Genomic DNA, 26,096 nt, shown 5'->3' on the forward strand with positions numbered 1-26,096 from the left:
GTTTTCACTGTATTTATGAACATTCTTTCTTATCAAAATATTTTTTTTTTACCCTTCTCATTTATGCACAAGCTGTTTATGAGCATTTTCAAAATTTATGCGCATTTTGGCAATAATATCAAACATCTTTGTATGCAACATTTCGAAATGCGCATTAAAATAAGTGCATGAAAAGTAGGGGTGGGGCGGTTCACAAAAATGCTGGATTTGATTGGGTTTACATTGCAAAAAATAAGTCATATTGTAACATGAATAGCATTTATAAATGACACAAATCAGCATAAAATATATAGTCATAATCTATCATTTACAGTATTTAAAAAAAAAAGTTATTCTCAAAGCAATGTATTATGATTTTACTCAGTCAGTTTTCATTTAGTCTATTGTTATTGATTAATGGTAATGATGGCAGCGTGATAGTTTTGGCTGCTGTCTTTTTAAAAATTCTTTCATAAAAGTATACTTTCACTGCTTTCACACCTGTATATCGATTGTTTTGTTCCAAAATGGATTAAAATTGTTACAATGTTGCTCTTTGTTCTTGGTGCGGTTCGCTTTCACACGGCAAACTTTTCAAACAAACCAAAATACTTCACGTGAGAGTAAACTCTCCTTACATTTTCAGTTTCACGGTTAATTTTCATTGTCTCACAGACTCCACTCAGCTGTCATACGTCACTATTTTAATTTATGATTATGAGCAATAAGACATTATAAGTGAAAAGCTGCGCTTTAATTTTGAATGTCGACAGACATCATCAACAAATCTATATCAAGGTAAGGGCTTCTCATACATAGCCTCATTTCACTTGTCAAGAGTGGTAAAAATCTATCTATCGAATCAATCAATGCCCGTCATTTTATTTTACCATTTAGTTATTTTAAAATAAGAATAAAGTATTTAATAACTTTGTTTTCATTATTAATTATGAGCTTTAAAAACATTGGCTAGAATTCTGCACTACAGGCTTACATCATAGAGAGAAATAACATATGACCAAGACTGCAGTCAGATCACGAAGCAGATGAATGTTGATCTTTCTTTCGAGTTGTCAGTGCAGAAATAGGCCTATTACAAAATAATATAAAATTAAAATCTGAAAAATGATCAGACGGTAATTTCAGTCAAGTGTCCTAACGGATAAACAGCTATCATTACCATTTCATCATGCCTTCACTTGTGTAATCGATTGTGTAATCGATTAAATGCACATTTACCAGTAGGAATGATGATATCCCACCCTACTCATAATTCTCCTTCATTTAGCCGTATATATGGCTATTATATAGCCATAATACACCGTCATATAGCCTGGTTCGCTAGTTCATTGAATCGTACTGCAATCGATTCGGTCCAGAGTTTGTTTTAATCATTTGTTTCGCTCATTCAGGCGATCTCAGACTGATTGTTTGGGTGTGGATCAGGGCACTATTGCGCTATTCACATATACCAAACGAACCGCACTAAAACAAATGTCTAGGTGTAAAAGCACCCTCAGACTTTGCTGACTATTACATACGAGTATTCCAGTGTTGCTACATACATTGATCCTATATTTTACGGTGCAAGAACTAGAAAAGAAAAAAGAGAGAAACGCTCACAAGTACGAGTATTGATTTTCCACTGCGTCTTGCGCTGGAATCTTTAAACTGATATAACCTGAGACATGTGTTAGCAGCACTAAAGAGAGAGAGAGAGAGTGCCCGTCAAATGGAAAAAGAAAATAAAGCTAAAACTTTCATTACACTTGAATTCGGTTGCCTTGCCACGATTATTATTATTATTATTATATATATATTTTTTATAAACCAGGCCATCCCTAAAGGAATCAGTTAATAATAGGCAGCATCTCTAATAAATGATGTTATCTGAAGTACAGACCTGTAATAAAGAATCTGAGGGATCTGGCCTCTGGTCTGATTGGTGCCATTGCTGCTCAAGCTGCAGGTGCTGAAGGTAAAGGCGACTCCATCAGAGCATTGCACGGTGGTAATGCCTCCGTCCCCATTGGCTGTGCGGCTGCCATAGTTACGCAGACGAACGGCGTATTTCACATTTTCCTGCAAGAGCAACAGGGTGTGAGTGAGTCTGTGCTGAAGTTTATTCTTTGCATGATTCAAGTGTAAAAATTCACAGCACCTTCAGAGGAACAGCTTTGTCCAGACGGATCTCGGCGATGTCACTGGGGGAGTCATCAGTGCTGTAAGTGCCTTTGACCAGTTCTAGAGAAGTCCATCTGTGGGAGTGGGCGGAATCTCCAGGGTGCTCCGTCTGAGCCTGATAACACAGGACAGATGGACAAAACGAGAACACAGAGGAAAAAACACAACAGGGTTAGACTTCAGCATAATCAATCCACATGCTTTAGGCACTGGTTCATGTAAAAATGAATTTGTCTTAAACCAACTTGAAATGAAGTACTGTATTTTCCAGAATATGTTCCATTTTTATCATCAGGAACAAGCTGTGGCTTGTATTCCAAATCAATCCAGAATAAAACTTCAAGTATGCAATAAAGTAGGGCTGAGCAATTTATTGTTTCAGCATCGATATTGCAATGTGTGTATCCGCAAGTCACATCACAGTATTAGATTAAAAGAAAGATATTATTCAATATTATGTTTATATTATTGTACACATGCCCATATTATTTTACATATTTAATATTTTACATTTTACATTCCTGTCCAACCAAATCGCACATAGAAAGCAAATTGCATCATATTGAACAACCTCAAGACATTGGCGCTTTATAAATAGAGCAAACCTTTTGGAAGCATTAAAAATGTCCACAAATATCCAAAATCTTTACACACAATGACTTTTCATAGACTGCATGTCACTGAGGAGAAAATAAAGGATGTCAACTGGATGATGACTGAAATCACCAAACAGCCTTAAACAATTACTAAATGGAACTAATCAAGAATGGAAGGAAGGGCCGAACGAAGGAAGTACTGAACAAGGAATGGAAAGAAGAATAAACTAAGAAAGGAAGGATGAATGGATGAATGAATGAACAAAGGACCTAATGAAGAAAGGAACAAAAATATGAACGAAGGAACAAACAAATGAAGGGAGGAACAAAGGAAGGATCAAATTAATGAAGGATTCAAGGAAGGATTGAATCAACTATGGGTAGAAGGAAGAGTGAATGAATGAACGAACAAAGGACCTAATGAAGGAAGGAATAAAAATATGAACGAACGAATAAATGAACGAGCAAACGAATGAAGGTAGGGACGAAGGAAGAAACAAATGAATGAGGAAAGGATTCAAGGAAGGACTGAATCAACTATGGGTGGAAGGAAGGAACAAGCGAATTAATGAATGAACAAAGGACCTAATGAAGGAAGGAACAAAAATATGAATGAAGGAGCAAACGAACAAAGGGAGGGAGGAACGAATGAAGGAACAAATGAATGAAGGAAGGAAGGAACAAAGAAATTAATGAATAAAGGAAGGACAGAACCCACAAACAAAGGAAGGAAGGTTGGAAGGATTAAATTAATATAGGAAGATCACTAAATGCCCAACAGAATGTTAAGTTTACTGTACAAATTACATGTACAAAAGTATTTACTACTCTTGAGTACTTTTGAAAGGGCTACTTTTTACTTATACTTTGAGTAATGTTTACAACAGATACTTTTACTCTATTTGCACTGCATTTTGGGCATATACTTGTACTTTTACTCAAGTATGAATTCTCAGTACTCCTTCTACCACTGATCACAATATATATCGCAGCAAAACAAAATATCACAATGTCAGATATTTCCAATATCATGCTGCCCTACAGTAAAGTGCAGCAAAATAATGTGTTAATAAGATAAGTAAATAAGATAAAATGTTAATAAGATAAAAGTAAAATATATATTTTTTATTATTAAAAAAGGTTTTAAGATTACTTAGCTAACCCAATTGGCAGATTATTTTACTTGTTTTTAACTCTCAGGGGTCTGAGGTGATTTTGGGGCCCCTGAGATGTTTTGACATGCCCTGACATTTGTGTGTATTTCAGCTGCTTTTTACATAGTACTGACCAACATGTATTATTTTTTTTTGTATTCAGCACATACTGTGCTACAATAATATGTAAGAAATATTGATGTACATGATTGCGTTTTTTAGAAAAAAAAATATGCGTGGTTGGTAAATTTTAAAGAAAAAACTGTATATAGTCTTATAGGTTACGATATTTACTTCGCAATTATGTGAAAATTATTCTGTTCTCTCATTCACAGAAAACATTACAATGATTTACAATCTGTTAAGATTGATTTGGGTGATCTCAGCTGTATGCGTGAGTGAGTCATGAATAATTCACACCTTGAGAGACAAAAGACACTCCCCCACTCACCCATCAAGGGCATTGTAAAGCAATGTTTATCTGCAAAAGCTAGCCCAAACTAAATGCTTGTGTCCCCATGTATATACAAGTACACGCCTCACCAATTAAAGTTATATTTTTAGAAAGCTCTACAATATCAGGGTGTCTGCAGATATCATAATGTCAAATTTAAGACCTTTTATGACCTTTTTAAGACCATTAAGTATTAAATTTAAGACCTATATCGCAATATCAAAAACACGCGAGAGAAAATGTAAAAGCACAAAATTAGGGGTAAAATAAAGTTATTTAAATTGAACAGTACTAAAGTCAGGTTAAATGCACCATTGAACTACAGAAAAAACAAACATCTTAATGCAGATTTATACTTTCACCTGGCACCGCATCGCACAACTCACTAAACGGATTAAGGCTTTAATACTTGACACATTAACAATTGAGATATTTTTTTTAAATGACGGGGTGGTCCAAAAAAATGGAAAGTAAAATCAGACGAATAAAAAAAAATCATTATCATTAAAGATGTTTTTGGGGGGCCTCTTTTTTGTTGTTTTAACAAACTTATCCCTCAGGTTTTTCCTAAGTTTTAAAAAAACTTTTCTCCTTTCCCATGGCTGTTGCAATTTCTAGCCAAAAATTATTGGTCATTCTGGCAAGCAGAAATGTAACTGTGATAGAAAATAGGTAAAAACTTGATTAGGTATTATAGCCTACTGTACTATTCACTCTTCAAATAAATCCCACTATCAATCTCATTTTATCACTAAAATAAAGTGAACTAGTGTCTGCTGTACAGTGTTTTTTTTTTAAAGTACAGTAAAGTACTTCAATTACTCTGTTGTGGTAATACTATAGTTGCTATGGTAACACAACAAGTGTATTAAAAACAAACTACCCAGTGCTTTAGTTTTTTTTTTTTTTTTTTTTACAATATAGGGTATATTTTTCTACAATTCAACACACTTTACAGTAGTAAAACTACACTGTAATTCATTTTATCAGTTCACTATTCTTAATACTACAGTATGCTGAAGCATCTCTGAAGAGCAAAAGCACTAAAGGAGTCCGATGGAGCGAGAGCAGATCATTCGCACGTGAGCAGCCAGCGTTTTGAGAGCTTGCAAGCAGTTTTGTGCATGAACAAAGGAAATCGGCGCGTGAGCAGAGATTCGCTCTCTGGTATTACAGCGCTTATGACTGCGCTTGCGACATTTGTCAGTGAAATAACGAGACACTCTGCCAGCCGAATTTATGTCACGTGCACTCAAAGCAAACTTCCACAAACACAGAGATGATGTCACATTCGCCGCGCTCACTGAGTTTAATATCAGAAAGCTGATTGGCTATTGCAAGTTGACCTTTTTGTAGTTGTAAATACCGCAAATTACAATTGGACTAGTGAAATAAAACAAAACCCTAAAAACCTAGCAACAACAACAAAAAGAATTTAAATGAGCATTAGATGTAGCGTTACATGGACATCGCAAAAATAAGACCTGTGCAAAAATATTTAAGACCTAGAACAGCGAATTTAAGACTTTTTAAAGCCATAAATTTCGATTTTTTAATTTAAGACTTTTTAACACTTTTTAAGACCCCGCGGGGACCCTGAATATTATATTTGTAAATATACATTGGCCAGTACTCAAGCCAAATCTGAAACTCATATAACAAAATAACTTATGATAACAGTCTAAAATCTAGTACGCTCAAATGTATATGTTATAGAAAAATATTAAATACAGGCGACTGCAGAAACTCCATTAAAATACTGGGGTAAAATAAAAAAATTTTATAGAGATGGCGGGGAAAATATAATTAAACACAGTGCTTCTTGTACTGTCTGAGACCCACTTTACATTGTATACCAATCAGGCAGTGAAGATCACTTATTTTTAAAGAAAACAAATCTTAAACATGCCAATTTTGTAATGGAAAGTTCACCAGAAGCCGTTGGGCTGGATGTCTGAAAATTAAAAGTCTGTGTGCAAATTGCTAGATGTGTAGCTCTCGTGTGACATGAGCTGATGAATACAGACTTACATCATCAGCGAGCACCTCCAGCTCATACTCATGAATGCCTCCTCCGCCGTACACACAGAAACCCACCAGCACCACCCCTGGCTTGTCCACGGTGAAGCAGATGGCATCGGGGGAGCCATTCCCAGTGTTCCAGCTGCGTCCCTGGCTGGTTTTGGTGAAGCGGTTGGGGGTGGCTTTCACAGAGTGCAGGGAGTTCAGACCATCCACCTGAACAACAACATTCACAAAGTAAAAAAAAAAACTGCAGTCAAGAATTGACTTTAAGATCAGATTGATGCATTCTTGTGTCTTATTAAAACAATAAATAGCACACCAAAATATCAATAAAAATAAATAAAACTAAAAACCACTTCTGAAAAACTAATAGATGTGACGACTAATGTGATGGAAAACCTAAAGTGCAGCTGTTTAGGGAATTACTTTACCTGTAGATGGAGCTTTGTGCACATCGCATGTCTATAACACTAGTCAAGAGCATATTATAAAACATGTTCTGTTCTATCTATCTATCTATCTATCTATCTATCTATCTATCTATCTATCTATCTATCTATCTATCTATCTATCTATCTATCTATCTATCTATCTATCTATCTATCTATCTATCTATCTATCTGTCTGTCTGTCTGTCTGTCTGTCTGTCTGTCATATGTTCCATTTATATAAGCATAAAAATTTATGAAAATTACACATTTTAACAATACATTTTTCTTTAATATGACCAAACTTGTCTAAATTGTTCACGCATCTATATTTTTAGGGTGCATTAGTATGATTTTAAGTGCAGTGTTTGTTCAAACTGTTCTTTTATGCTTCTAAAATTTTTATATACGTATGGTGTTCTGCTAAATTATGTTTATTCAAACTAAAACTAAAATACACATATAAAAAAATAAATGCTTTCTTCAAAATATAGTCTTTTGTGAAACTCCTATAGTTTTGGAACCACTTGAGTGCGAGTAAACTTTCATTCTTGGGTGAACTATTCCTTTAAGATGTACTGTAGAGCCACTTTTTTCCCAGCAGGTGGCAGTAGGCCAAATAAAAGTAAATGAAGGAGGATGTTTTTTGTTATTGAACAGGAGCCTCCATGACAACCATCACCTAAATTCATGCGTTTCCTGTGCTATAACAAACAGCAAAAACAGGATGCCGTTTTCTCAACTCTAGCCAATAAACACTTTATTTTTCCAATCTGAAAATGGACAATGTTAAAGAGAAGTAGATCAGCCACAATAACACTCTCTGTAACATACTCTCATATAGCATGACAGACCAGTTGCCATGGCAACAAGCCAACAGCCTTTTCACCCGAGCTGTCAAAGAGAGAAGGACTGCAGTAGACTGTTGTGGTCCTGTGGAAGACACACTTGCGTTCGTGACTCAGCTTCATACAGCACGACAAAAATGTTGATGGATTTTCTACTAAAAGTAAAAATGTGTGCATATCACTTTAAATGCCCCAATTTAGAGTCTAGATTAACATACAATTTAATTTAACATATGCTTTATATATATATATATATATAAATATATATATATATATATATATATATATATATATATATATATTAGAAACTAATCAATATCACACATTTACAAATCTTAATTTACTTCATTTATTTCAAATATTTCATAATATGTTCTTACATTATATACTCAACATAATTTAAAGTTTTTGCATTGAATAAAAAATTTCCGATTCTGTGAAGGCCTGTCCATGAAGATCTGATGAAACAGTGGCATATTTTCTCTTCCAGCATCTAAAATCTATTTATGGCCGGTCGGTAGCTGTAATGCAATTAGAGCAGCAGGCGAATGCTCTGCAGACAAAGACGAGGAAGAGAGAGAGTGTGTTTGTGTGTGGCGAAGTAGGAGATTTGTCCCTCTAACCTCAGAACCGAGAGCAGATGCGGTGAGCTCGCTGACAATACTGGCCAGCAGACCACAGGTGTTGGACACGAGATGAGGAGAAAAGAGCTCGACCTCTTTCCTAAGACTCTTCCTCACAGGAAGCACTACAATGACCAGCATCTTCTCCAGAACCTCCCGGAATGTTGTCATGCCCATGAGATTCTCTTCCGTCTGATCAAAATACAATAAAGAAAATTAGATGAAGTAAAACCACTGTGGATCATGCACTGTAAAAAATGCTCGGTTCCACGTTATATGTTGCCCCAACGCAAATCTATTAGATTAACTTAATTGTTTTCACAAATTTGAGTGGATTGAACATAAAACAAACAAGTTGTCCCATAAAATAGCTTGATAAATGTTGTTTCAACTCATTTTAAATTAGCTTGGCTTGTTTAGGCTTGTTGTTGTTAAGAACAATCATCAATAATTTATTATTCTTCTTAAACTTACCGTTCTTTAAATTTACATGGTTTTTGAAGGAGGAAACATGTTTATTATGTTTGTAAATGTTTTGCATTTCTAAATTTTGTAATATACCTCACTCAATGCAACTTAGCAGTTTTTTATTGAACATTTTTAATGCAATTTACTTTTTTTTTCTCATATTCAACATGCAATGTGGGCAACATTAAAGTCCACTGATCAGCACTAAATGCTCATTTATGGCCGTTTCCACTGTCAAAAGATACCAAAAAGCAAACTGTACCATACCACTTTTTGGGTACCCTTTCGGAAGGGTACCTAGCACAAGAAAAGGGTACCAAAAGGTGGAGCTAGACGCGCAGCTGAACGCTAATGGTTTACAGAGATACTTGACCAGTGCGTACACATGCAGGAGAATAAAAACAAAGGTAGCAACATTTTTAAATACACAGCCGAGACATTACACCGTAATAATAATAATAATAATAATAATAATAATAATAATATATATATATATATATATATATATATATATATATATATATATATATATATATATATATATATATATATATATATATATAAAATAACGAGCCATGGTCGACACAAGCCTAAACAAACCTTGCAGTCATCTTGATGAACAGCTACAAAGCCAAGAAGAAGATCAGAATGTACCCTCTGCCCCATAGTTGCGCTTCTATATTTGAAATATCAACCTTCTTAAGCTGATGATAATAACATGCTTATGATTATTGAAGCGTGTGATTATTCTGACATCCAATCCTTTCAGAAACGGATAAACGAGAGAGTGAAGCACAACCTAAAACATGAACAAACTGCCATGTTTAACTATTATCCTCACCTTTTGGACCATTATGAACTCGGAATGATGGAATTGCTTTCTAACAGAGGTTATAAGTGCTGGTGAAGATTAAAGATTAGAGGTTTGCACTGACTGTAGGCTATGTTGGTGTTGTTTTTGAACCCAAATAAGGACTAAATGTATGTTGTGTTTAGTTGTTCTGTTGGTAACATATTAGAGACTGTAACGGTCTGTATGTGTTCATATATGTTGCATTTATTTTATATATTTTATATTTCCTCGAGCGACAATGACATCGACTGAAACTTTGTCGTACACAACTCCCACCATTGGTACCCTTTTGGCAGTGAAAACGCAAGCCTGATAAAGTTGACCTGTACCGCACCGTACTGTACCACTCAGTGGAAATGGGCCCTTAAACACTACAGTTTGAACTCTTGGTATGCAGTAAACATGTTAAAAAAATGTTGAAAGTGCATCAATTATGTATATTTTATTTTATTTATTTATATATATATATATATAAATATATATATATATATATATATATATATATATATATATATACACACACATACATATATATATATATATACATACATATATATATATATATACACACACAAACATTTTTTTTGTTTATTATACAATTTGAACAGAAATTAACTTATTTCTAGTGACTAATTTCTAATAAATAATAGCAATAATAGTAGACATATTAGACTATATATACTAGACTATACATATTAGATATAACAGACTAATTAGTACATAATATTTTACTAATTACAGTATTGTGCAAGACACTAGGTATTCAGGTTATAAGGTTATATGGTTAACTAGGCAAGTTTTTAAAGAACCGTGGTTTGATCTGTAGGCAATCGAAAAGAAAAAAAATATTATGGAATAATAATGGAATAATATTTACCTTATTATTAATTGACAATATTTAAACTAAAAAATAAGACTTTCTCTAGAAGAAGAAACAGTATAGAAATACTATGCAAAATTTCCTTGGTCTGTTAAACATCAATTGGGAAATATTTAAAAAAGAATACAAATTTCACAGGAGGGCTAATAATTTTGACTTCAACTCTACATCTTAGAGCATAAAATTATATAAAGATTTTTTATTTAACCTGCATAACAACAAAGTCCAATGGGTGAGGTTATCATTTCTGTAACAATTACAGTTTACTTCATTGAGGATGTCTTTATTTTCTTTATATATCTGCCACTTTCCCAGTCCTTTCAGAAAACACTTTTTTCAACATCATATTTATAATATATGTAAGCTCTACCATTACCCGGAGTTCCTCAACAATCTCAAACCACTGAAGCATCTTTAACCAATTCCTAGTAGATAGTAGTTGTTTTGCATGCCACAAGGAGAATCTTACATAAATACAGGTCATGTTTGAATACAATGTCGAACATAAGCATAAAAATAAAGAGGTTCTTGAAATAATTAGCCAAAGTACTTCGGAAATTACTAATTATTATGTATGTTTAAAAGTACTCACGTGGCTGAGTTTCTCCATGTGTGCCACCAGCAGGGGGAAGCGGTGAGCAAGGGCAGAGTCATTCTCTGTGCTGACCTGCTTGACGAGAGAGCGGAGTAACACCTCCCCATCATACGCAATGGGCAAGATGGAGGTCAGCTTGACCGATGTGTTGCACAGCGCTGACATCACCGCAGCCAGCAGACGACTGCTCGATGTGCGGAAGTTTGCCTCTTGAATGTCCTGGAGGTCGACATAAAGGTCATGGTTATTACCAGGAGAGCATTTGCTTCAAGTAAAGTGTCTGATGGTAATAAAGTAATAACAGAATTTTAAATACATATTGAGAATGAGGATCACTATTAAACAGTGTTTAATGGCAGATATTTTGGAGGCCAAATTAATCAGCCATAAATCTGTCAAGTGGCTGTGTGAGCTGGGAACTTAAAGACAGGGCTCAGACACATTTTTACGACTACTACTAATATTTTCCAAAACGTTCAGGTAAATATTAAAGCATATCAAAAAAATATCAGTCTATGTGGTTTAAATTTTTTTTATATCTAAAAAATATTTTTCAGAAAGTATCTTGCTGTCCGTGTAAAAATTTTTTTAAATGTTGGCTTGTATGAGAACAAATTATTCTTTAGCACTCACAGTATCTTACCTCTACAGTTAGAGATTATTTCTGAACACGACACTCAAAATGTATTTTGAATTACGGTGAAAGGGAGTAAAAGAGAAGCAAAGGTGAAAGTTTTTGCAACTGAATTTGCTTTTTACCCCACACAGAAAACATCACGTAAAGGGACGTACAGCGCAATTTTATTTAACACTGACCCAATATTATCATCTCAAATATATTCAAGTCAACAGATATTTGTTTATCAAATTTCTTTTCCAAAACATTTTGGGTTTATATGTTTTTCCAAAACCATTCCAAGGCTGGAAAAGTATGAACCCTGTAAAGAGGTTTGATAGCATTTCATTTAAAGGTGTTCTATACAGTGCTACAGTGTACTATACTGTACTACAGTGTTTCCCATGGGTTTGAAATATACTTGCGGTGGTAGCCGGAGTAAAACACACCATTTACCCACATCACATAAATAGTTAACTATATGCGGCAAACAAAATATAATAAAATTTTTAACAATAATTTTATTTATTATTACTTTCGGGTTCAAAGCAAACTTAAATGCCAAAGCATATAATATGTAATATAGAAAATAAATTAATAAAACATACAGCAAATGAGAAATAAATGACAGAAAAAAAAATTACAGACAATATCTGTCTAAATAATAATTCCAAGATTAAAAGGTGTAGATTATTTAATTAAGTCGAATGCGTTGATTAACCACTAGGTGTACATATATTGTGCAAGCAGTTTAGACCAGTCATTTCATCCTCTCCAAGTATACAGTAAAGTTTTTCTGAGTCGTTTAGATTACAGAATGAATTATTGAATGTTTCTCTTGCTCTTGTGCGTGTGCTGTCAGCTGTAAGGCAAAGCGAAAGTAGGCTTAAGTAAAAAGTTATTGCAAAAACAAAATATTGTTAAAAAGCAAAAGCCGAATCCTTGACATTTTAGGAATTTAGAAATCCGGCCGGACAAATTTTTAAAGTGTCAAAAAGGCACCTCTCTGTGGGTCTGCATACTGTCTGTGGAAGTGCTGATAGGTCTCGAAAGAGGTTTTTCCACCACTTTGATCACGGATGTTTGGTTATATTAGGCGCATACAATATAGTGTAAAAGGATGATTATAATAATAAAAAACGTCACTAAATATGCTTATATAATATAATGGGCAGTCGTTAATATACCCGGCCAGCATGCCCAAGTAAAATCTCTGTGTGGGAACAACTGTATAGTGATAGCAATTCAGCATAATTACATGCAAAGAACCTAAACCTTATTTGCAATCGATTAATATTACTCAGTAGTTAAATAAAAGGTTACACTGTAACAAAGACATCTTAAAATAAAGCATAACTAGATGTTCAGCTGAAAAAGTATCTCTGTTAAAAAGGCTTTGTAGGGGGATTTCACATTTAGGTCACATTTAAACATGTATTATTATTATATTTATTTGCAAAGAATTAACAGAATGCTGTTGGGAATGGGAAGATTATATCCCTCATGCTACCCTCAGCCAAACAAAACAGAAATTTAATTTTTAATTAAAAAAAAAAAAAAAAAAAAAAAAAAAATATATATATATATATATATATATATATATATATATATATATATATATATATATATATATATAAAAAAATATATATATATATATATATATATATATATATATATATATATATAGTTGAAGTCAGAATTATTAGCCCCTTAAAAAAAACTTTTTTCTTCTTTTTAAAATATTTTTTCTTCTGGAAAAAGTCTTATTTGTTTTATTTTGGCTAGAATTAAAGCAGTTTTTAATTTTTAAACACAATTTTAGGGACAAAATTATTAGCCCCTTTAAGCTATGTTTTTTCTCAATAATCTACCGAACAAACCACTGTTATACAATACCTTGCCTAATTACCCTAACCTGCCTAGGTAACCTAATTAACCTAGTTAAGCCTTAAAATGTCACTTTAAGCTGTATGGAAGTGTCTTGAAAAATATCTAGTAAAATATTATTTACAGTCATCATGGCAAAGACAAAATAAATCAGTTATTAGAGATGAGTTATTAAAACTATTATGTTTAGAAATGTGTTGAAAAAATTTGCTCTCCGTTAAACAGAAATTGGGGAAAAAATAAACAAGCGGTCTAAAAATTCAGGGGGGCTAATAATTCTGACTTTAACTATATATATATATATATATATATATATATATATATATATATATATATATATATATATATATATATATATATATATATATATATATATATATATATATATATAATTTATTTATTTATTTATTTATTTCATTAGTAGGCATATCTATGTTTAGGCCAGTTTCACAGACAGGGCTTAAGCTTCTTCATAAAACTGAAATTAAAAAGCTTATTACTGTTGTGCATCTTTAAACAAATGAAACTAATGTATTTTAAAATATGTGACAGCAAGATATTTCCAAGACAGCTCAAACACGCATTTTAGTCTAAGCCTCATTCAAACTCCGAGCGATTCGTATCGACAAAGTGACTGTTTATTTTAATGGAGAGCGAGCTACATCTGACAACCTCCATCTACGCGAGCAACAGCGGCCGTTGGCGACCAGGTGGGCGTGTCGAGTGTCCCACCTGGAGCGACAAAGTAGAGAATCCTTCTACTTTATGCAAATGAAGAGCAACTTTCTTAAGCCAATAGGAGCACCACGTAATCCTCTCTCAGCTAGCACAGATGCAGGTTGTAATTCTCCATGCTGTAGACCTCCACAGACCTGTTTACAGCAGGTCGCCACCCAGAGCGACAGACAGCTACAAAGTCGCTGCTAGTGTGAATGAGGCATTAAAGTGATAGTCACACAAAAGGTTTACTCACAATTTATTCTTACGAGCTTTTTTTGTCTGTATAACACAAACAATGATATTTTGAAGAATGCTGAAATTCACTCATTGTCATCCATAGTAAGAAACTAAATACTTTGAAAAAAATCTTTCAAAATATCTTCTGTGTTCAACAAAAGAAGGAAACTCAAAGAGGTTTGGAATAAGTGAAGAAAGAATAAATTATGACAGAAAACCATTTTGTTTTTGTTTGTTTGTTTTTTTTACTTAACACTATTGTTTAGTCTGAGTTTATTTAATTTTGACAGGTTAGACACTTTAAGTTTGGCTTATCATAAAATTCATAACCTTTACTTTCCAACCTGTTTCTTTAATTAAATGTGAAATATTTCAAATGATGTTGAAAACCAAACAGATGATATAAATGAGAACAAACTCACAAACTATAAAATACTTCCTTCTGTGTTTATACAGATTTGTACATATACATTTATATCAACATTAGGTGAATAACTAATATATAACAATTGAAATTTGTGGACAAACAAACTAAAAGTATCTGTCATGATGTAGAATACCTGGTCCAGGCAGTTGAGTAGGTCACAGAGACACGCCCACTGCAGAGCCGGAGTCGGGTAGAAGGAGTGAAAGCAGGCTGTGAAAGTGTTATGACACTCTTGCAGCACAGCCTCCAGCAGCGTGAGCGGTTGACTCAGATATCCCTGTGGGTCGTTGTCCAGCTTGGTCAAGCAGTTGTCCATTCCTTCTGACAGGATCTTCTTCAGTAGGCTACGTGTTTTTCCCACACACTCTGCCAGCTTGCTGGACTCCTCCACAATCGCTTTGGTGCTGGCTGAATAGGAGACACAAAGAGGAAGTATAATATATGCTGTCATTCAGCGGTCTGAAACATCAAGACGAGTACTGAAAGATTAACTAAATTTAATGCAATAATATTGTGTTATTATAAAATAACACATTATTATTAAATACAACTTCTCTATTGTATTTATACAATAAATACAATACAATAAATACAATAGAGAAATCATTGATCAAATGAAAAGATGCTGATATAAAGTAGCAAATTAATGACATATGCTAATCCCATTTAAAATTAGCAAACTCAGCACAGACTCAAGCCCAATACACATCCAATGCACTTTTTCTGGTGAGAGGTGCTTTTTAAAGAAGTGGTTCACGACGATATCATATTTCAAACTTTAGTTGATGTGTAATGTAGCGGTGTGAACATAAACAACATCTCTGAATGTAAGCTCAAAGTTCAATGCAAAGGGATACATTGGCTTTTACAGAGTTAGCTTAGCAAAGCCTACAGTAAACAAAGTTTGGGGACTACAAAAAAAAAAACAGAAAAAACATCCGGGCTAGTGAGATCACAAAAGCTTCAGGTTAAGTGCATTCACCAGGCAGCGAAGGGGTGTTTCCAGAGGCACAGTAATGCTATAGCCGAGAAAGCTAAAATGCTGTCCAAATGCTGCTATTTCCACAGAGCCTATTCTGTTTCTGTATTTGAGGTTTCAAGGGACATGACAAACAAAGAGAGAAGTGCTTGCAGTTTAATTTTAATTATGTTCCAGAGAATTGTAAAAAATATATAGCTAGCATTTGACAAAGGAGAGCTTCCAAAATCTCTCCCTGTTCAGTGCTGGATTCAGCTAAAAAGTCCTCCAACCATAATCAACGAAGCTGTGGACTGTTGTAGCGAGGACGTAAACAAGGATTTAAACAACCGGAAATGCTGTTTGGCAGTGCTAGCAATTCAGCTACAAATTCATATTTATCCGTTAAACCGCTGTAAACACCCACAATCTTCATCAAGCAGCAGTGTCTTTCTATGCAGCTGCGTTGCCTGAGTTCTAAATCTCAAATAACGAACTCGCAAAAGATATGCGAATGTTTCATAATACTTACACATGCTTATTCCCAATATATGTGAAAGACTTTAGTCAGATATTATTTTAGAGAGCAGGCAGTGTGCCTGGTGTGCTCTTTATTTTTCTGTCTGATTCAAGCAGCTAATCAGGCAGCTTAGCTGCTCTAACTGGACTGTTTACACAGCTTAAAAGCTTGTGTTTGTAAGGGCGTGACGTGGAGCCAATTTGCAAATCACAGCACATTATTTTAGCTGACCAATCAGAGCCTCTTGTGGGTGGGCCTTTCAGAGAAACTAGGAAATATGACAGTCCTTTTTATGTTAGCGGAGTAGCTGTATATAATCAAAGTAAAATATTTGAAAAAAAAGTGATTTTCTACAAGTGAAGCATGATCCCACATTGCTCAGCATCTAATGAAAACAAACAAGCCTTAAAAATACAATGTGGACCACTCCTTTAAAAATAGTTTTCTATTGGCAGCAGGCATTTTCCATTGAGTTTTAACTGAGTGCTGCACCTCCATTTTCTTGATGGAGCACTAGACGATGCTTTTTTTTTTTTTTTTTCGCTGTGATTGGCCAAACAACAAAAAAACAACAACAAAATTAATGATAAAACTAAAACTACATTTAGTTAATTATCTAATTATGACTTAATTCCATGACTACATTTACATGAGCATCAGTAATCTAATTATTTGCCTTAATAAGACAGTAATATCAATAAGGTGTTTACATAAGCTGCTTTTTGAATGTTTCCTTCATGATTCTTTTTACATGTTATAGCACATTCGATTAATGTCATTGCGTCACCGCGCTATCCACATTTCCTACAGAGTTTCATGTAATTTTGGGTGTTTCATTTTTAATTTTTTGACTTTAACTGCAGTTTGGCACTTTCACTTTCATTCAAGATCATTTCATGCATGCCCCCCGTGGCAAACGAGATATTGCATGAGAGTATGAACAGCTGGAAGAGTGTAGTTTTAATGGAATTTGATACCACACACCGTATGGTGATAAAAACCTCCGCAGTGTCTGTGGTCCTTTACTGACTGGGTAGGTGCAGAGAATAGTGTCAAACAGCTGTATGTGTACAGACTATGTACTAATGACCAAAATCAGGATACTCCATGTCTAATTTCGATTTCTGTTTAGTTTGATTATGACCTTTATCTGATTAAATTAATTAAAAATCGCGGTTTACATGGTAGACTCTTAATCATAGAATTGTCTTAATCATATTAAAATCTTAATGTCCCAAGAGCTAATTTCAATGTCTAAAGATGGAGTCGACATGGCCCTGGCCTACGACCATTGCCCAATCCACATTGCACAGTCCCCTTATGACTCCACCGTCAGGAGGTGGTCTACAGGAGGATGGTCTCACATTGCTCCTTCTGGCTTTGATTGTCCAGCTTCTGTAGGGGATGTCCCGGCCAGCTGGCAGTTGCATGCAAGCCCTAAGCCTGGTTCAAGGATGGTCCAACCGTTGGACCATACTTGGTGACATTGTGTTCCTCGATTTTATTCAACTAATTTTTGAGGTGCACTTAGGCCTGGATTATACTTCTGCGTCGAATGATCATCTCGGTCAATTTTTGCAATTGTTTTAGAACTTCCGATTCAGTTGCCTACTGTATGTGAGAAATGACTGGGAATAATAAACGGCAGAAATCGGACAAACTATTTGCTCTATAAACAAGTGTGTTAATGACTGTACATAAAAAGTAGAATAATGTAATAAAAAATATCAGTTTGCAACATTTAACATCTAAAAATCAATGGAAGTGAATGGGAAGGAAAGTCTAGAGCCAAAAAGATTCAAATGGCAGTGCTCGCTTGTACGTGAAGATTGAGGTCAATTTAATAATTTAGTGCTTGTCTGTTGAATCACACAGAAGTTAAAAAATATTTAGCATGAATTGCAATATTAGTCAAAAATGTAATAATTAGATTAAATTCTAAAACCGTTAATCAGCTAAACACCAGTCAAAAGTTGTTTTCCTATCCATCACATGTGTTTAAAGGACTAGTGTGACTTGAGAGCTTGAAATCAATATAGATTACATCGGAAACTCAAGGGAGCTCCACTTGTGACTTTGACAGTCTGACTCAGCATGAAGTGGCAGTCCAGATTCAGTGTATAACAATAACACCAGTTGACAAGGTCTAGTCGTACAGTGTCAAGAAAGTGAAAGCAGTACTCAAAATCAATGTGATGTTGGTCAACATCCCATTAGATGATTTTCTGCCAATTTCCAGTAATTAGCATTAAACCCAATGTATACTTCAGTTTATGACGTGGACATTAGCATATCAGTAAGATCAGTAAGAATATGCAGATATTTTTTGCTATTTCTGCACAGAATAATGTAACAATCTGCAGATTTATGCAGAATGATTTTGGGTGTATCGTAACTAAAAACTTTGTATGATAAATAACAAATAATACATTTTTTACTTTTATTTAATGTTTACAATGCAAATCCTATTAGATCCATTTATTTGGTAAACAAAGCAAGTCTCTCATATAACACATCTACCATAAATCTACTAAAAGTTAGAAATTATTACTTTACAAACAGTAATTTAAATAAATCATATAAACATATATTTATATTAGCCAGTAATCATACTAAAATTAATTTAAAAACTGAATAATAATACATTTTCACACAACTAAATAAATAGACTCAATGGTAGGGTGAAAATCTGCAGATTTCTGCACATGCAGATTCTGTGTGGGCCTACATATTAGTAATCATTTACAACAGTTTTGCCTGCTAGAGAGAGTTTAAAGAGTCAGAAGCAGACCACCGACTTGCTTTTAGCTTTTGGGACCCTTTTAAGGGTGATGTGCAGGTAGTTAGCTTACATGTGTGTTGAAGATGAAAATATTATATATTATATTATTAAAATATTATATTTTTCTAATATATATATATATATATATATATATATATATATATATATATTATTGACGATAACGTGCTGCGTTGACACAAGACTCTTGTTGGGCGAAAAAAAATATATCACTGTTAATCTATTCTTAAAGTTGGGTTGAGACTTGGATCTATTCTACACAATCTATGATGACTTTTACCTTGATATTTTAGTGCGGATGTATATCTAGGTGAATTGCACTGTAGGGGGCGTGAACGAGTTTTCGAACATGTGTGTATTCCTATTGTGAAATTACCACATCAAACGTGACGTGCTTACATGAATTCAGTTCCCTTGAGTGAATCTGATTAATGTTAGCTCCACATCTAACTATCAGGCACCTGTTGAGTTTATGCATTTGAGTAAAAAAAATACAAATAAAATATAACTGGTGCTTTGAAAGTAAACCGGTGAGCAGTCTGACAAAAAAAAGTGTCCTTCTGAATCAAATCAGCAGGATGCCCTGCTCATACCCGTCAACCCTCCCGTTTTTCCCGGGATTCTCCTGTATTTACAGTTCTATTCCACTATCATCCTGTAAAGGTATTTTCTCATATTTCTCACATATTTTCAGTCTTTCTCTGAAGGGTGGCAAATAATCATTAAAGAATCAAACCACCAGGGGCCGCCCCTTGCTCTTAAATAAGAGTCCGTTTTGAGCTTTCGCTTTGTTTAGGCATAAAAACACTTTGAAATAAATATAAAAATGGTGGCATTCCCTTTCCTTTTCATTACAGGTGCCGTTGCCACTCCTATGCAATTCTAAAAACAGTCACATAGTGGTGCATGACTGTCAGACGTGCTCCATAGTGATAAATAGAAGCTGTTTCTCAAAAAATCTAAATAAATTATTCATTTGTTGCTCTTTAATCAGAATGTGTAAGTTATACAGTGAAGAAACCGCTAATGAGATTTGATAACTTGATCCTATTTCTTTGATTTGAATAATTTAATTTCGAACAAAAATATCATACATAAAATATTAACAAAAAATATATTTTAACATGGTCAAAAATGGAGTGGGATGAAGCACAAGCTTATTATTTTCCCACTTTAAAATAGCTAATAATTTTAATACATTTTTGCTAATGTAGTTGCTGTTTATTTTCTTTTTTTTTGTAAATAAAAAATAATAATATTGCCCCCATGACAAACTGGCGTATTAGACGCAAATAAGGAGTAAGGACTGGTGAGAGTGTATGGAATTTAATAACGCAAAAAAACTTCTTCATTTTGTGATGTGTGTGTGTGTGTGTGTGTGTGTGTGTGTGTGTGTGTGTGTGTGTGTGTGTGTGTGTGTGGTCCTTTACTGATAGCCGCGTGTGTGGATCTTGTCGGAAAATATGGTGAAAAGTCCTACTTCAATAATGTCACTAATATATGCATACTCCACGTCTTAATTCCATTTCTGTTATGTTCAGTTATGACTTTAGTCGGATTAAGGTAATCAACAATTGCTGTTGCGAGCTCATGTAGGCCGACAGGTCAAAATTTATGCTTAACTGACTAAACAGTTAGTAAACACAAGTACATCTTTTTGAACATCTTTTATTTTCATCCCCAATTATCATAGTAGAACAGTTTCTAAAGCAGTTCGTCATGCATTTTTGGAAACAGGAGATGAGCCCCTGGTCTAATGCGCCAACTGGCTTGAGAAACCCGTTCTCAAAGACTTACTTTTAGTCATTACTTGGGTAGCATATGCTAAATGCTTCAGCAGAATTCAAATGAGCCATTTTTATCAAGATTAAACTAGATAAATTTTAAGATTAAAGTGAGATTAATCTAGATTTTAAAAAATGAATGTATGCCCATATATATATATGCCCATATATATATTCATATATATATGAAGTGTTGCCCAGGAGGTACTTGTCAATGTGGGTGTCCACTATTTATATCTTTAGAAAGACAGCTCAAAAATTAATATTTAAAATCGCATTGGTGACAAAAGAGTGATGTATCAAAAAGGATATTTTAGGCAAATAATAGTAAAAGTTAAAATAAGAAAAAAATAAATATTCAATAAATATTTTAATCTGGTTCTAAATTTGCCTAAGCAGCACATGTGATTCTTGAGAAAATTTTAGCATCAAGCGCCAACACAACACATGAACAGAATGAATGAAAGTAAGACAAATGAGTGCAAGAATCTTGTTTCCAATCAACTACTGTAAGAGGACAGTCTTAATCATATTTGAAACATAACAGAAGCGATATTATACCAGAAATGGGGAAGATGTCGCAGATGTAGACTCGCAACAGTCGCAGGCAGCAGGTGCCCACAAACCGCAGGCGCTCGAGGTCCAGAAGGGTAGCTGTGAACTGGAAACCCTTCAATCCCCTCAACTCCTCCACTCCCAACACTAGCGTGGTCCAGCTCCAGTGCAGGATACTCAGCAGAGACTCGAAACAGTCCTGAGAAAACAACAACAGCTATGAAAAAACATAGCACTGGGGCATGAACCAAAGATCTGACCTATTATTAGCTCTGCCAGTTCGTTTGAGTACACAAAGCGGAAAGGCGGCCTGGAAAAAGCAGCAGTAGTCAAGGGATTTCCTTAAAGAATAACAAGCAATGAAATAACTATAAAGTATAAACCCTTCAGAGTTGGCTGATGTACATCTGTTCCTTGCCAATTTTCCTACTGAGGGATATAATATCTAAATACAAACTAGTGTTACTAATCGCTTTGTACTTTTCAGGTCAAGCTAACAGTATGATCAAAATAATGTGTGAACAACAGCAACAAAAAGACTGGTGAAAAGGAGAGGCTAATTTCTAATCATCTAGCTTAAAAATTATATGTTATTTAGGATGGCATTGTGATGTGATATTCAAATGTCCAATAAATCTAGATTTTATAGTAAAATCAATAACTAAAAACTACTATTTTCTCCCTGAAATATCTCCAACAACCATAACCCTAAGTCCAATAAATATCCTCACAAGTATCACGTTTCATTGGGCTCATTTTATTGTAGAAATGTATATGTAAAAAAAAAAAAAAACAGGAGGAACATGAAGGTCTATGGCAATGGTCTCAAACTGGAGGGCCACGGTTCTGCAGATTTGATCTCCAACTTACATCTGCTTAATAGTTTCTAGTAGTCTTGAACACTTGATTAGTTGATCCAGCTGTGTTTGATTAGGGTTGGAGCAAAACTTTGCAGAGCTGTGGCTCTTCAGGATTCGAGATTGAGACCCATGGTCTATGGGGTCCTCTCAATGATTGAAGTCAACTGACATAAGTATCAGGTTTCCTTAGGCTTATTTCATTTAATGTAGAAATGTCTATGTCTAAAACTGTCTAATTTTTTGTAAAAAATAAATAAATAAAATAATAATAATAAAATAAAACAAAGGAACATGAAAGTCTATGGCAGTGGTCTCAAACTTAAATCCTGGCAGGGCCACAGCGCTGCAGATTTTAGCTTCAACCACCTCCAACTTACACCTGCTTAACAGTTTCTAGTAGTTTAGTTTATTATTAGCTGTGTTTGATTAGGGTTGGAGCAAAACTGTGCAGAGTTGTGGCCCTCCAGGAATCCAGTTTCAGACTCATGGTCTATGGGCTCTTTTCAGTGAGTATGTTTACATTGGCACCAATAATAAGATTTTAATACGATTAAAACAATACTCAGATTAAGAGTCTAAACGTCATCATGAAAGAATCATTAAAAAAGTCATGTAAACACCTTAATAATATTATTGTCTTATTCAGATTAAGGCAAATAATTTGATTACTGATGTCCATGTGAGTGTAGTCATTGAAAGAAGTCAACCGATTGATCAGCCTGATGATTAATGAAGACAAATTTTGCCATTTTTAATGAATCGGCAGAACCTGGTAATAAGTCCTTAACTGTTACATTTGATTAGATTAAGGAAGTAACAAAGAGAAACCAAGCAAGCAAATTGGCCAAATAAAATGTATATCATATATCTGTCACTGACTGCACCTAATTTCTAAAAATTGAACAAATTATGATATTTTGTTTTGCCAAAAAGAAAAAAAGGATTTAAATGACTATGATACACTGAATCTAATCTACCATTTAAAGGCATTATTTCACCAAAGCTGACTTTGCTAGGATTTTCTCATTTATTGAAGTTTTACATTTAAAATTGTCCTCACAAAAAAACTAATAATAAAAAGCATATAAACCTCCTTATATGTTTGTTTAAAAAAAAGAAACAAATTATTTCAGCCTTTTAACCACACTATTTGTTGTTGTTTTTTAAATAAAATCTTTCCCACACAAAAAATGTAATAAAAATTTTAGTAATGATATATATTGAGAAATATATAAAATATGACATAATATTGATAAAAAGTGGAAGACAAAAGGTCTTAAGAAGGTCCCTATATTATTTTCGTTTTCATAGAAAAATTGGTCTCTCCAGTGGCGTAGCTGTCAAGAATCATTTTCTATACGCCCTGTGCTGTTTTATCTCTAAAATTATTAGTCTATAAGCAATTAGCATTTCAGTAGACACATACCACAGACACGGTCCTGGCAAAAGTGCGCTTGAGGATGTGTACAGGTTCACTGGTCTGCTGCTTTCCTTTGGAAGCGTTTCCATCATTAGAAGGCAACCTAGAAAAAAAAACAACAAAGCAAAATAGGCATGAGAATTAAAACAAATACAACTGATACAGAAAAGTAACACACACACACCAAATCTCTCGTACCTGTACAACAGCTGAGGTATTTGTCCAGCATTCACATCAGTACCATTGTTTGATTTTTTTGAGCTCTTGAACTGAAAGACCACACTGTAGAAGACAGTTTATGATGATAAGTTAGGCATTCTACAACTATCAGGCAATATTCATCGCATTACATCATAGTAATAAATGTGTTTTGTACCCATCATCCGTGGTGATTGTGGCCTGGCCGTGGGAACCGCAGTCACTGCTCGGTCCAGACACACGTGCCCACGCCACGTACCACCAGCCCAACTGAAGCAGAACAGGCTCATCGAACATCATGGCGTACTTCTCCCTGAAAACAAAAGACAAAACATAATTACACCTCTACTTTTATCAGCCATTGTCCTTGATTACTTTATATCAGTGTTTTTTCTTTTTAATGATGATGATTTATAAAGCCAGTCCTCCAAACATTCACACATTTCCATGCTGAGTAACATCCTAACACAACACACAAAAAAGTGTCACATATTTGTCATTTTAAACAATATATAGTTGAAACCAGAAGTTTATATACACTCTAAAAAAAGAAGCAACTATTTTTAAAAAAAATGCCTGTTGTTAAATCATACTAAGCATTTACTATTTTAGGTCTAATAGGATTACCTAAATAATTTATATTTGCTAAATGCCAGAATGAGAGAACTTTTTTGGAGAATTTCTTATTAATTTCTAGACAGTCAAAATTTTAAATAAAAAAAAGTAATTTCCTTGGTATTTTTTTTATCTTTGCTTTTAAACTGTATAACTTTGGTCAAATGTTTTAGGTATCCTTCCACAAGCTTCTCACAACAGTTTGGAAGGAATTTTTGCCCATTTCTCCTGACAGAATTGGTGTAACTGAGTCAGATTTGTTGGCTGTCTTGCTCGCACAAGCTTTTTCAACTCTGCCCACAAATTTTATATAGGATTGACATCAGGGCTTTGTGATGGCCACTCCGAAACATTTACTCTGTTGTCCTTAAAGCACATAGCTAATTTGTTAATATGCTTAGGGTCATGGTCTGTTTGGAAGACCCATTTGTCGACAAGTTTTATTTTGCTGGCTGGTGTCTTGAGGTGTTGCTTCAGTATTTCTACATAATGTTCTTTCTTTATCTATGCTGTAAAGTGGACCAGTCCTTCCTGCAGCAAAACAGCCCCAAAACATGATGCTGCCGCCCCCATACTTCACAGCTGGAATGGTGTTCCTAGGCTTGTAAGCTTTCCCACTTGTCCTCCAAATGTAACACTGGTCATTATGGCCAACCGGTTCAATCTTAGACCACAGGACATGTCTCCGAAAATTATTATTTTTCCCAATGTAATTTAGCAAATTGTAATCTGTTTTTTTTTTTTTTGATTCTGGTTTGTTGATTTTCTCATGTTGTCACACAAGGAAGCAGTGTGTTTGAGGTTTTCCTTAAATACTATTCTACAGTTGTCCCTCCAATGAACTCAAATGTTGCCAATTAGCCAATAAAAAACTTCCAAAACCTTGACACAATCATCTGAGCTTTTTTAGACATACTAATCTTATTGTATGTAAACTTGACTTTCAAGAAAAGTTATAACAATTTCTCAAAACATTTCTCTCATTATTCCGTTTAGTCACATTAACATCTGACTTTTTAAAATGTTCATGTGCCTTTTTATACAGTGTATGTAAACTTCTGGTTTCAACTGTATCTATCATTTTAAACCTATTCATGTGCATGTTTTGCACTGCCTTTGTTAAACTTTTTTTTGTATTATTTATTTATGTTTTAATGCCATATCAGCAGCATTGGCTATATTCAGAGCAACACGTAAGAACACTTACTGCTGTAAGTATTCAATATATAATTTACAATTATTACTGCTTTCTAAATAATCATGCATTTTACAAAAAAAAAAAAAACATACAAATAACAACACTGATAAATAAAGTCATATAAGATTTTTCAATTTGATTAATGAGAAATATTTAAAAATTCTTACATAAGACATTTTAAATGATTTCCTACTTAAAAACATTCTCTAATAAA

The 26,096-nt window shown here is 34.1% G+C and overlaps 1 protein-coding gene across 50 annotated transcripts in view; it reads right to left on the bottom strand.

Annotated features, from left to right (window-relative positions):
* Nucleotides 1-26,096, bottom strand: part of mycbp2 (MYC binding protein 2) — a 232,201-nt gene that overhangs the window by 95,318 nt on the left and 110,787 nt on the right. For all 50 annotated transcript variants that reach the window (XM_087266144.1, XM_087266142.1, XM_087266138.1 and 47 more), the window contains 10 exon segments: nucleotides 24,248-24,382; nucleotides 24,070-24,153; nucleotides 23,878-23,974; nucleotides 21,598-21,790; nucleotides 15,108-15,382; nucleotides 11,085-11,306; nucleotides 8,292-8,483; nucleotides 6,399-6,605; nucleotides 2,141-2,278; nucleotides 1,883-2,061 (listed from right to left, as the gene is read on the bottom strand). In XM_087266144.1, coding sequence (XP_087122270.1) covers nucleotides 1,883-2,061; nucleotides 2,141-2,278; nucleotides 6,399-6,605; nucleotides 8,292-8,483; nucleotides 11,085-11,306; nucleotides 15,108-15,382; nucleotides 21,598-21,790; nucleotides 23,878-23,974; nucleotides 24,070-24,153; nucleotides 24,248-24,382 — 1,722 coding nt within the window.

This window comes from Danio rerio, chromosome 9 (genome assembly GCF_052040795.2).
Source record: "Danio rerio strain M-AB ecotype USA chromosome 9, GRCz13ab, whole genome shotgun sequence".
Classification (NCBI taxonomy): Eukaryota; Metazoa; Chordata; class Actinopteri; order Cypriniformes; family Danionidae; genus Danio; species Danio rerio.